Source organism: Passer montanus, unplaced genomic scaffold (genome assembly GCF_014805655.1).
Source record: "Passer montanus isolate IOZ18808 unplaced genomic scaffold, ASM1480565v1 scaffold3, whole genome shotgun sequence".
Taxonomy (NCBI): Eukaryota; Metazoa; Chordata; class Aves; order Passeriformes; family Passeridae; genus Passer; species Passer montanus.
The window spans coordinates 14913289-14925268 of record NW_024367707.1 but is presented as its reverse complement, the minus strand read 5'-3'; the positions used below and the strand labels follow the sequence as shown (position 1 = coordinate 14925268).

The 11980-nt window shown below is 39.1% G+C and overlaps 1 protein-coding gene across 2 annotated transcripts in view; it reads right to left on the bottom strand.

Annotated features, from left to right (window-relative positions):
• Positions 1 to 11980, bottom strand: part of COL4A2 (collagen type IV alpha 2 chain) — a 141010-nt gene that overhangs the window by 49808 nt on the left and 79222 nt on the right. For both annotated transcript variants that reach the window (XM_039714218.1, XM_039714217.1), the window contains exons 5-6: positions 1568 to 1702; positions 1442 to 1486 (exon numbers count right to left, since the gene is read on the bottom strand). In XM_039714218.1, coding sequence (XP_039570152.1) covers positions 1442 to 1486; positions 1568 to 1702 — 180 coding nt within the window. The remainder of the gene's footprint in view (positions 1 to 1441; positions 1487 to 1567; positions 1703 to 11980) is intronic.

The window sequence follows — 11980 nt, the reverse complement described above, 5'->3', positions numbered from 1 at the left end:
CTCAGTCAAAAAAACCCAAAAACTAACAAAACATTTCTCCCTTCTCCTTTACCTATAGCAAGAGTTTTCTCTTTGCTTTTGCTCCATTGCTTAGAAAAAATAGAAGAATATCCAAGTCCTTACTCAGCTCCACCAAATCCTGCACTCCTCATCCCAGAAGAGACTCAGTCTTGCCACCATTGTCTCTTGGCTTCCAGCCCCATGTCTTAGCACTGTGCCACTGTGGTTTGTTCAGGTGTCTATCTACCTGCCTTCCCATGGTCAGTGAAAAAGTGGCTGGAAAATGTAAGGGTGTCTGAAGAGAGTACACAATGAAAATGCAGGTTCAAGTTCTGTCTGAAGGTATTTATCCCTCACAATGCAATGTGCAGAGGTCAGAGAGGCAGGGCTGAAAAAAAAAACATGTCCAGGTAAGAGAAGCAGTCCAGCTATAGCAACACTGGGCTTCACAGGGGAGCAATTTACTCTGCTTCCCAGGATGTGTCAGTGCTTAGAAAAAAACTCAGCATGATGCAGTGAGATGAACAAGATCCTCGGCTCAGGAGTGTTAATAGAAATGGCAAATATGGTCTTCTTTTTTTCCTTAAAGAGTAAGAAAGAGGGAGACAAGGAAGATTGTGAGAGAGAAATCCCTGAAACTTGATAGGAAGCTCTTCTGGAAACAAAAGAGGGTGAAAGTAGAGTGGATATGGATGCGTGGGCTGCAAAGCGGGGCCCCGATGTCAGGGAGCACTACAAAGGAAACCCAAGCCTGGGAACTCTGTCCAGGGATTCCAGTGACTCAGATTTCTTTGTTATTTTATGACACAAGATGTAAAGAAGTGTAGGCTGGGAAAATACTGTGCTGTGAACTTTACCCAGTTTTCCTCTTTGAGTGTTTCAGTTTCATAGACCTGGTCCATTTGTTCAAAGTTTTACATTGTTTAGTGCTCAGTAAGATTTTTAAGACAATGTCAAGCATGCCATATGAGCTATAAAGCAAATTAACCACAGTTAGTATTCTTAATATTACTGGTCATTATACAAGCTTTGCAAATCAGAAATAATTAGGAATGACCAACTCGTGTCCTTCATTCACAAGCTTAAGAGTTGTGAAGCGCTTATGTCACAGGTCTTTCCTACAAAAGAACATACTTAGCTGGGTAACCTCCAGAGACACAGGAAATTTCTGTCCTTTTCTGCCCCTTTTATAAGGGGATTTCTCCATACGACAAAGCAAATGGACCTTAATTATCTGAGGAAATGAGAGGGAGCACGGATTCTGCTCTTTTGTTGTGTATCTGCAGTTCCACTTATTCAGCATATGTCCTTAGCTGAAAAGTGTGTATGTGGCTGACACAGAATTTAACCCAGACATCTTAATTAAAGTACAAAGGCTTTAAGCTAGCCTGCAATATTTGCATTTGGTGATTTCTTAAAGATGAAGTAACCCACTACTCACAGGAATGCCATCTGCCCCGGGGAATCCAGTGACTCCTCTTTGTCCCTAGAGTGAAACAGCACAATTAAAATTATGTTCTGCTAGCATTTTGCTTATTAGTTAAAACATTTGATATTCAAAAGTTACCACTTCTCCTTTGGGTCCAGTTATTCCTGGGTGTCCTCTTTCACCTTTGTGACCTTTGGGACCTTGCACTCCTGGGATCCCCATCAATCCTGGTGGTCCAGTGAATCCCTGTGATCCAAGGAGTCCTGGCTGGCCCTGATAAAAACAATAAAACGGCATTTATATAGGAACAGTTCTGATGCATGAAGCTGGATAAGTTATCACTCCTGCAACGAAGTCAATCTCTCAAAGAAAAAATAAACACAGAATTTCTTTCCATCCCAGTAGGCCAGGCTCTTTGATAAAAGTCATCTGAAACACCACACAGAGAAACTCCTGCAGCAGTGACTATATGGCACATGTGGTCACAAAATCAACACATGGATATTAGCATTCAAATCAATATTCACTACTTAAGTATTCATGGCCACTCTATGAAAAAACTGTTTTCTTTGGAATGAGGTTTCTCAAGAGCAATTCCCCTACAACATAACATATGACACTCCAAACAAGTAAAATATGATTAACTGTGAAATTTGCTTATTGGCCATATTTATTGCAAGTGGCGTCTGATATTTAATGGCAGGAATTTCTGCCTCTTTAGTGACAATATTTCTATTCAGCAGTGGATCCTGAAAGTGATGGGACATGCATGGATTCACAGAGGTTGAGGAGTTGCACACAGGGCTCCCTGGTCATTCTCCCTTCCAGCACTGGTTTGGCTCTTCACGCCACTTCAACCATTGTTTAAAAATAATCCCCGTTGGCTGCCAACATCACAAGGCTCAAAAGGGGAAAAAACAATTTTGAAATGACACAATGGAGGTTTAAGTAATGGATTGTGACAGTATGTCTGAGATCTGTGAACTGAAGTATTTGAATATTGTTCCAGACGTAGCATTACTGAAGGCACACATGTTTTGCGTGTACTCACTGCACTAATGACATTAATAGTACATTGCTGCAATCTTTTCTGGAGAAATATGTTTTAAAAAGGGCAAAGCACCATTTACCAAGACATTCAAATTAAGTCAAATCTAATGAAAGTTGTTTTTAAAATGCAATTTTTCACAGACCAGGCTGGAACAGCACCAGTATCTCACAAAGGAGAAGAACTACAACAAACCATGAACAAACACATATTTATTCATACCAAAAAGTTTATTCAAAAATACTATTTTCTGTTAGTATAAAATACTTACAGTCTTGCCCATGCCTTCAAAGAAAGAGCTAGAAGGTGAATGCATTTCCTGCTCAAGAGTTCAACTTCATTTAATGCCATTGAGGTGGAAAGAGGGCAGAGTGGGGATTTGAAAAAAAGAAACCTGAAGATAACCTAATTTCTTTGGATCAGGAAGTTGTACCAAAGACACTGAACAATGCCTTACTGATATTAGGCAAAATTTATTTTAGTTTCATAGGCCCATTTGTGATCCACTTTAAAAATTTCATAGTCAACAACTATCTAAAACAAACATTTATCTCTGCTATAGTTGTTTTCATACCACATACTCTAAACCACTGCTGTGACTGAAACACAGCTTACTTCTAGCTTCAAAAACAAATCAATTTTCCACACTGCTTCCATGCAAAATGGTTGTCACAACACTTGGGGTAGGTTTTATACTTTAAATCTTATTGTATCACATCATGTGAGTCCATTTTGAGAAGCTGACACAGCCAAACAAAGTACAGAACTGAGTGCAAGTCTTTAATTTTGAAAGAAGACTAGGAATCAGCCAATATGTACAGCATGATTTATACTTGTACAGTATGGATCTTTTGCTCTACTGTTAGGACTGATTTGACAAGACTGATGGTTTAGGAGCAGTGCCAAAGGACAACATGAATTTAAGTGCTTGAGCTGTCAGGGTGAAAGAGAATTCCCTCTGCTTGCAACCAAACCTGACTTTATACAACATCCCTACTTTTAAACCAAGCCTGCTCGTGTGGATTATTAGGTGCTAAGAGGCCAATGTCTTTTCAGATTAACAAACTGAGAAGAAACAAAGATTACATGAATACATCTAAAACATAAAAGACCTCATGTTGGCAGGAGGCATATGCATCTGAAAAAGCAGCTGCTCATTTCCTTATGCCAGGCACCACTGGCTGGTACAAATGCATCTACCCCCATCAGCAGTAGTTTTTAGTTTTTTTCAAAATGCAGTGAATCTCTAAAATTTATTCTGTGGAGGTGCAGATCCCAGTAGACATATTTCCTGAGTTGCCTGACTCAAGTGGAAGGATGCTGATTAAAAGCACTAGAGTAATGACTTAAATCTGAACCAGAATTTTTCATTGTGAGTTCCAAGATCGGGAAAAATAAAATCTTTCTTATACAACATTTTCTCCACTTTTCTTATCTACTATGGCTCAAAATTTATGTATACAGGAATTGATAAAATACATATGAGCATGCACCACAGAATTGCCTTTTTAGGGAAATACAAATTTCATTAATCAAAAAAATAGAGTGAGTGATCTTTTTTTCGTTGGGGTTCCTTTGGTAGAGAAGTATTCTCATTGCAATTCTCATGCAAATATCAATCAAAAATACTTCAATTTTACTATAAAGCCTTAAAATATTATTCAATGCTTAACATTTGTTATTCCTCATGCACTCAAATCTAGAAAGAACCCTTTAGAAAGGTTCAAAAGTGATGGAAACATATCCATTACATCTGCAAAGAACACTGAAAAATTATTAACAATCATTTGTAGAGATTTGAGTTGGCTCCAGTTGCATTTAATTTCTGAAAATAAATGTTTCAGTTGCTTCTGCAAAGAAAGGAACACATGGGTTCTGAGCACTGAAAATGACACTTCATTTTTGGAGTACCTGAAAGCCAGAATAGACAATCTAAATTCCAAAAACCACTCATCCTCCTGAGATAAGGTCTCTTTAGTACCCATCAACCCTCCTTTAGAGGGCAGCTGTCTGGCGGTAGAACACATGTAAAAATTTTCATTGCAGTTTTTGATAAAAGGCTGGTTATATTCAGGATTTCAAATCTGTGCTTGTCTTTCTATGGGGTCCATGCAGAGCTGTGCAGTTCAAAGGTGGTATTCCATGGAACATGGTTACCTCTCTAACTCCACCAGATACCACTCTCCCACTTCCAGTCCCATTTTCCTGTCTGGTGTGGAGGAAGAAATAAACAAGGAATGGAAAACAAGGAAGAGAACTGGGCATCAGCATCCCTTCCCCATGCCTTCCTGGTAGTTATCTGGTCATTTGTTTGTTGAGGGATATGGGTTATTTCATATGAGCAGAAGAGAATAGATCCTCATGGGACTAGTTTAACACAAGGCTAGAGTCAGATCTAGGGAAATACTTAATATCATGACAATGTTTGTGTAATTCTTCAGCCAATTAGTACCTTGGCTTGTTAACTGAATTAACTTTGTTAACCTTCAGTAATTCAGACATGTCAGCTTTAACTCTGCTTTCTTTATCTTAGATCTTTTGTTGAACAAGTATGTCTCCTTTTCATTAGCAAGTGACCTAAGAACATTCTCTCTTTGGCAAAGGTCACTAAGGAGATTTAAGCAAAGACAATCAGTTTGAAAGGTTCAGTCAAACAAAGCATGACTCAATTCTTAGCCCCAAATACCCCTGTGTGACACATGGCATGCATGGTACTACTCTGTCTGTGCTCCTGGAGGGTCAGAATTCTAGAGAATTCTCTAAAGCTGTAAAATTGTGCTTGACTTAAAATTTCCAGGTTTAAGAAAAAAACAAAAGAAGCAAGCCTAGGGGAACATATCATCCATGTCATATTTCAGAAAACTCATTAAGTTCTTTCTCTTGTACATGCAATGCCCTTCCCATTTCACTAGGGTGAACTGGACCTCCTCCCTAGTCCAGAGCATGGCACCATTACCCAATTTCACCCACCACAGGACTTATAGGCCAGTGCTAAGAGGCTCACTGAAGTGTGTGTGGAATTCCATGGCCAGCACCTCTGAGAGAACACATAAAAAGAAAAGGAAAAAGTGGGCTGATGGACTGTCTTGAAGATTAACAAGAAGTTCTTTCATTGTTTTTATGCTTCCACAACCCTTTAGTTGAATTACAAAGCTCCCAATGCCAGGATATACACCTAAATAGGCAGTCCTTGCTTTGCTCTTCCTGCAACTTCAGCTGACTGGAAGAGGTCTCACAAAATTCTTGTGGCCAGCCTCGATATTGTGCAAAAACTATTTACAGAGAGGAGAAAGGATGGAAATTACAAAGCCTGAAGGAAATCTCCCCAGAAAATATTTGCCAGGTTATACATACACTGTCACTTGTCCAGTGACATGCATGAAAGAAAATGCTGCCAAGGTTGTGACTGAATTCAATAACTCCATTTTGCAATTAAGTATAAGTGGATGTAAGAAGACCCTGATCAGCCTTTTAAATTTGTACTCAATGTTCATGTTTTGCAGCTTGAACTTTAATTTCTAGTTCTTTTACCATCGGTCAGATGAAAGAGATGCCATGTTGCAATACTTTCTTCCTTCTAATTACTGTTAAATTTACAGTGTGGAAACAAAATTGACAGAGGAGAGTGTGCTAGTTTTGAGAGCAACCAAATGTTTGATGTGCTACACAAAGAGAGATGCAAGAAATGACAGTACCTGCTTCCAAAGGTTTTAAAACACAGGAATCATGAATTGCTGAGAAAACCACCTACCAGGGTGGAGATACAAAGATAGGAGAAAACTGTTGATTTGCAATAAAGAGGAGGGAGAATCAGAGTTTCTACAGAGTTTCCCAGCTACTGAGTCCATTTCTCCATGTTTCATTACAGATAACCATTTTGCAATTGCTTCTGGTACATGGAATGTGATGATTCAGTATTCCCCACATGGAAACGAGCCTTGTAGGCCATCATTTCCTTTAACAGTGGACAAAAAGAAAGGAGGTTAATTCCCTGACATTTTAAAAAGGTCACTGGTGAAAGGACAAGTTCATTTCCTGCGGGAAGGGTGATCTGACCATGACAGGCAAGCTGGAGCTGGGATTTTTTGTAAGAGCTCTTGGTCTGGAACGGTCTCTGTAAGAACAGATGGGGAAAGGACGTGACAGCAAGGACCTCAGTGCACTCCTACTCAGTGAGACCAGCAAGTGGAACAGACAGCAACTCAACAGGGAACAAAATAATTTATAAGGAGAATGAGCAACTTTTGAGCTGATTAAAAGTGCTAACCCAGGAAAAGACATTCCTCCAGGCACACAAGAAAGAAACAGAAAAGTTTTTTAAGGTAATGCTGGCAAAATGTGGAAAACTGGGTGTAAATGTAGGGAATTTGTGATTCTTTCAGGTGGTTTCAATAGGTGTACTGCCCTGAAACAATCACTGACTCCAGATAAAAAATGTATGATCTTAGTGCTCCCGCTACCCCCAAAAATATAAATTACAAGGAAGAACCTCAATAACCTGCTGTGGCACACAGAGTCAGACTAGGATGGGCATATCACATGGCATTTCTGCTGGAGCATAAATCCAGGAGGTTATCTAGGAGTTTATGGATTAAATGTAGTAGAGGGGAATATGTAGGGGAAAGGTTTGGGGTTCAGCTCCATGAAGCACATACTTTGTCAGAAATACTTCACCTATGGGGTTGCAGCACTTTGGGCTGAGGCAGAGAAAAGCAGACCACATGGAGCACCTGCTGCCATGGCATGGTTTGACTCAGCAGCTGCCCCTGGTGTCACTGGGCTGCCCAGTACAGACAGACCCCAGGGATCTTCAGACACTGATGAGTACAACACCTACCATGACACAGAGGAAAGTGGAACATTTATGTACCTTCCATCATTGTGTTGTGCATTGATGATGTAGTTTGAATGGTTACATCCACCTCAGCAACTCAAGAGTTTTGTTTAAGCAAGACTTAAACACTTTTGTAATTCCGCCTAGGAAGAATAGATCAAACCATGCACAGAAGGGTAGGAAATACAAATACACAGGACAAAACACAACCAATGCTAGCCACTGGAGACAAAGATCATCTGAGAGAAAAAAACCCTGAAGTTTGTGCAGCCTTGGTTGTTAAACATATTAGCACGTTACTTTATTTCTGTGTCTTCAGGACTGTAGTAATGACTACATCCTACCAGACAGAAGCCTTGCAACAGTGTGCAGTGAGCATTCAGGAGCTCCTCACTAGATGGCACCAGCCATTGCTGCTGCACGCAGCCCCCACCACTGCAGGTGCAGAATTCCAGAGCATGGTACAACCTTCAGGAAATCTGATAAAGAGTTCAGATAGGGTCAAACTGTCCTTGAGCGAGGTCTGAGGCAACAAAAGCAGAAGGTTTCTGCCAAAATGTCTGTAAGTGAGATGGCTGGGGAAGTGCAAATGAAATGGGATTAAATGCATCATGCAACTGAGCAGCATAGCTGCTCGAACTGAAGGTGCTCTGTCACTCAACCTGTATTGTATGTGTAGTAGGCACACTTGGTCTTCTAAGAGAAATGAGAAAAACTTATTACCTTACTCCTCCATTGTATTGCTATGTTTATGTTTATTGTCACAGGCTTGAAAATTCTCAAATTTATCTTCTGAATTTGTGTTTTTAGTGTAGGGCTGGCATTAATTTCTGCCACCACACTGATACCAAAAAAGGAGTCTTATTCTGATATTTTGGACATTTTGGTAACAACATTTGGTAACACATGGTTACCAGTGTACCACGGCACCAGGAGGAGATGGGACTTCTGCTGTCTAACTAGAATATTGATAAGCAAATCAAACAAACTTCTCTCTTGTGCCTTATAAATATAAGAATATTAAATTCTTAAACACAGAGTAGCACTGAAAGTGTTGGCAGGCTTTAACAAAAAGGTCCATAACTAATGCTTATTTCTACTTTTTTTTCTCTGTTTTGCTACTTTAGAGGAGGTTATTTAGCTGAGTTTCACATTCCAGCTCTTATTCTCAGAAAAGACTTTCCTTCTCGTTTGTTAACAATCTATTTTATTTATAACAAAAGTAAACAAAAAAATTATAACATTTGTTAAAAATAACTAAAAAATGAGGCTAGTTCAGCCTAGTGGCATGGTAACAATCTGCTGTTCTTTTAACTTCATTGTCTGGACATACGACATTTTCTCTCAGGACAGTGGTGACCAAATGACATTAACATTAATTCCAGAACAGTGATTATTCAGCTTGTAGAAGGGTGATTTTTTTTTTTTCATTAAGGAAGGAATACACATTAAATCTTCATAAAAAAAAGAACTATGAAAGCATTCCGTTTACCAGAAGCCACATCCCTTTTCTGTACTCAGTAATGAAATAATTTTGTACTGTTTTCTGTTCCCACGGTTTGATCTAATTTGTGATCTTCCAGAAAGCTGCTATGTCACCCAAGAAGATAAAACATGTGCAAAAGTAAATATATGCTGGAATGTAGGTCAAGAACTCAAAAGAACCAGTTAATAGTTTCTTCATGTCACAAAATACGCAGGAGTAAATGTCAGAAATGCTTTCTGTGCTGTGCTGTGCTTCTGTAGCAAGAACAATACTGGGACCACAGCAATGATCTCTCAAAGCATAAGAAAGGGCAAGTCTAGACAAAACCACACGAGGATTTCCATACTAAACCTTCAAAAGGTCATTGCATAGAGGAAAGAAGAAGAGGGTGGTGGACAAGATGTGGGAAAAAAGCATTGGGCAGAGACAAAAAGCGCTTTTTTTTGCAGACTGAGTAAGGGGGTCTCTCTGAAAGTACAAAGCAGAATCTCTGCTGAAGTATGGCTAAACAGACAAACTGGGAAATTTAGCATCAGAATTAAACATATATTAGCAAATGTATCTCTCTAGTAAGCATCCTCTACTGAATTATGTGAGAAGACTTGGAATGACTTGAAAGGAAATGACTTGAAATTTTTGAAGTATTGTATTTATAGAACAGATGTAGACATTTATCTACATGCAGTGTAGTCATCAAAAGATCCCATTGGGTGCAGGTGATATCTCATGGCAAGATATCCTAACGCAGATATTCAAACTAAGTCAAACAAATGCACCTGAATGTAACCATTTTTCTTAAGTGTCTACAAAAGGAGCCCAGATTTCTACCTCAAAAGCTGACCTCACATCATTGCTTTCTAAACTGTGCAAGAAGGCAACAGCCCAAAGATCAAGTCATGAAACAGTGGTTTTAACAGTTAGAATTAAGCCTGAAATAAAAATTGTGCTGCATGAAAAGGGAGCTGATATAAATGCAATACATTTACTTAACCAGGCAGACAATACATGGCAGAAATGCTGCTACTGGTAGTACAAAACAGTAGAATTTTCTTGGACATTAGAAGTATTTCAGCATTAAAGAGTAATCAGATGCTAATGGTCTGTGCTCAAATGCATATACATTTATTCTATGTTAGCCTGAGAGTGGAAGTGCAGTTAACAGAGCTACTCACTTTATGTTGGTTAAACTGAGACTACCAAGCTAAGACAACCATAAAATCAGAAAAAAACCTACGTCAGTGACATGTAAATACTGTCCCTTTGACTACCAGCTAAATTCTGTTTTTGAGAAAGAGGTAACTAAAGTTAAATTTGGAGATGTCAACTTTGAATGAACTTGAATGAACTTGAATGAGCTAATGATGTTTTACAGAACACTAAAATGACATTGATTTATACTTGTCAAATGTTCATTACTATGTAATTAATTGGAGAAGGTTAGTTTGATAGCCAACCAAAAACTCACCAGAGAGGAAAATCACCTTGCCAAATATGCTCTTATAACCAGACAATTATCACACTGATGGGTGTGGACAAGGAGCAGGAGGAAGCAAGGAACTCCCAGTTACCCTGTGACATCTGCTGTATCATACTCATGTAACGAAGCAGACTTTTTAGTTTTTACTACAATGAGTATATTTATTGAACAAAATTCTGTTCATTCAACATGGGTTTCTACAGGATCAAAAAAGCCAAAAAATTTCCAGGGCACCATAGAATGCAGTGCAATCTTCCTACTCTGCTAGTATCTGCATCAAAATTATTTTTTTAAAGTTCTTTTCATTCATTCTATTCATTTTATTACCATCATAATATTAAGGTCAGCTGCTTTCTGGGGCTTTTTAAAAGCATACCTCGTGCATATTGCCAAAAACTTGGATAACACAGTTGGTTGGATAGCTGTAAGACTGCTGCTTGGCTAACTGGGCTTTCTCAAGGCAAGACAACAACCAGCACCTGCTTGAGTTAGAACATTCAGTCATAGACACAAGAGCCAATCTGTCAGCCCAGTTGCTTTCAAATGGCTTTCAGTGGTGTGTGGGAGTGTTCTCAAGATCCTAAAATTCAGGAAGTTCAACACAGATGTTTTCTGTCAGTAGGCGTTGGAAGCACCAATAGTAACATCTGTTCACTTTTCATATTTGTGAGAACATTTTTCTTTTGGTCCAAAACCCATTCACTGTTGAAATTTCCAAATTGTGCAACTGGCCAAAATGTTAAGCTCATTAGGCTCCATGAGTTTAAGAGTATGTGAAAATTAAAACCCCTGCAGGAGTTCAGCCTATCATATGCCAATTTTTCCATTCAGTGTTCTTCTGTTTAAACAAAAGTGTAACTATTTTTGTGGTGGGAACAGCTATCAAAACTGACTTGATCATGCAAATAAAAGTTACTACTGGCTGTTTTAACTACAGAAAGAATTTAATTCTCTTACAGAGGCTGTGACTTTTTAGTAATTTGTGTACTGGGATACCCTCTCCACATGGGAGCCCAGAACACATGTTCTAGCAGCATGTACAAGAAACTCAGTACAGACCTTCGCGCTCCGGTCATGGGAATTTACAGCTTAGGACAGTCTCTGAGTTCCTGACAAGGCCAGATGATTGGCTCTGAACCACCAGGAAGAACGTTGGGCTTTAAGGCAGATGTGTGCAGCATATGAAGAATCATTGTCGATACAGAATCAGAGACATTTTTTTTCTCCTAACCCTTCTAGACGGATGAGCCTCAAGAGCAGTGGGGTGCTATGATATCATCCGAACGGAGTTTGTACAGTTGTTTCCTCTACATGATTTCCCAACCTTGATGTATCAATGCAAATGGTCCAGAAATTTCATTAACTGGGACTCTGTTGAAGCCTGCTGTTGAGTCAGCTTACACTGAAGCTAAATCAACCCTTATGCCTTCCAGTGTATGTTGGTTGTTAACCTCACAAATATTCCAATGCAACCACTTTGATGGTTGTTAAGCTGGGTCTGCCTTCATGTTGGGTTTGTCTCCAGAATCAACAAATAGTCTAAATAACCTGTAATCTATGAGAAATCTTCAGTTAGTGAATAGAAATACAGAAAATTATCAGCAGTTGTCTTTTATACCATACATTATGTTCCCTGCACAGATTCACAATAAGTTTTTACAAGTTGGCAGTACTAGATCAAGCTGAATGATCATCTAGGGAAGCTA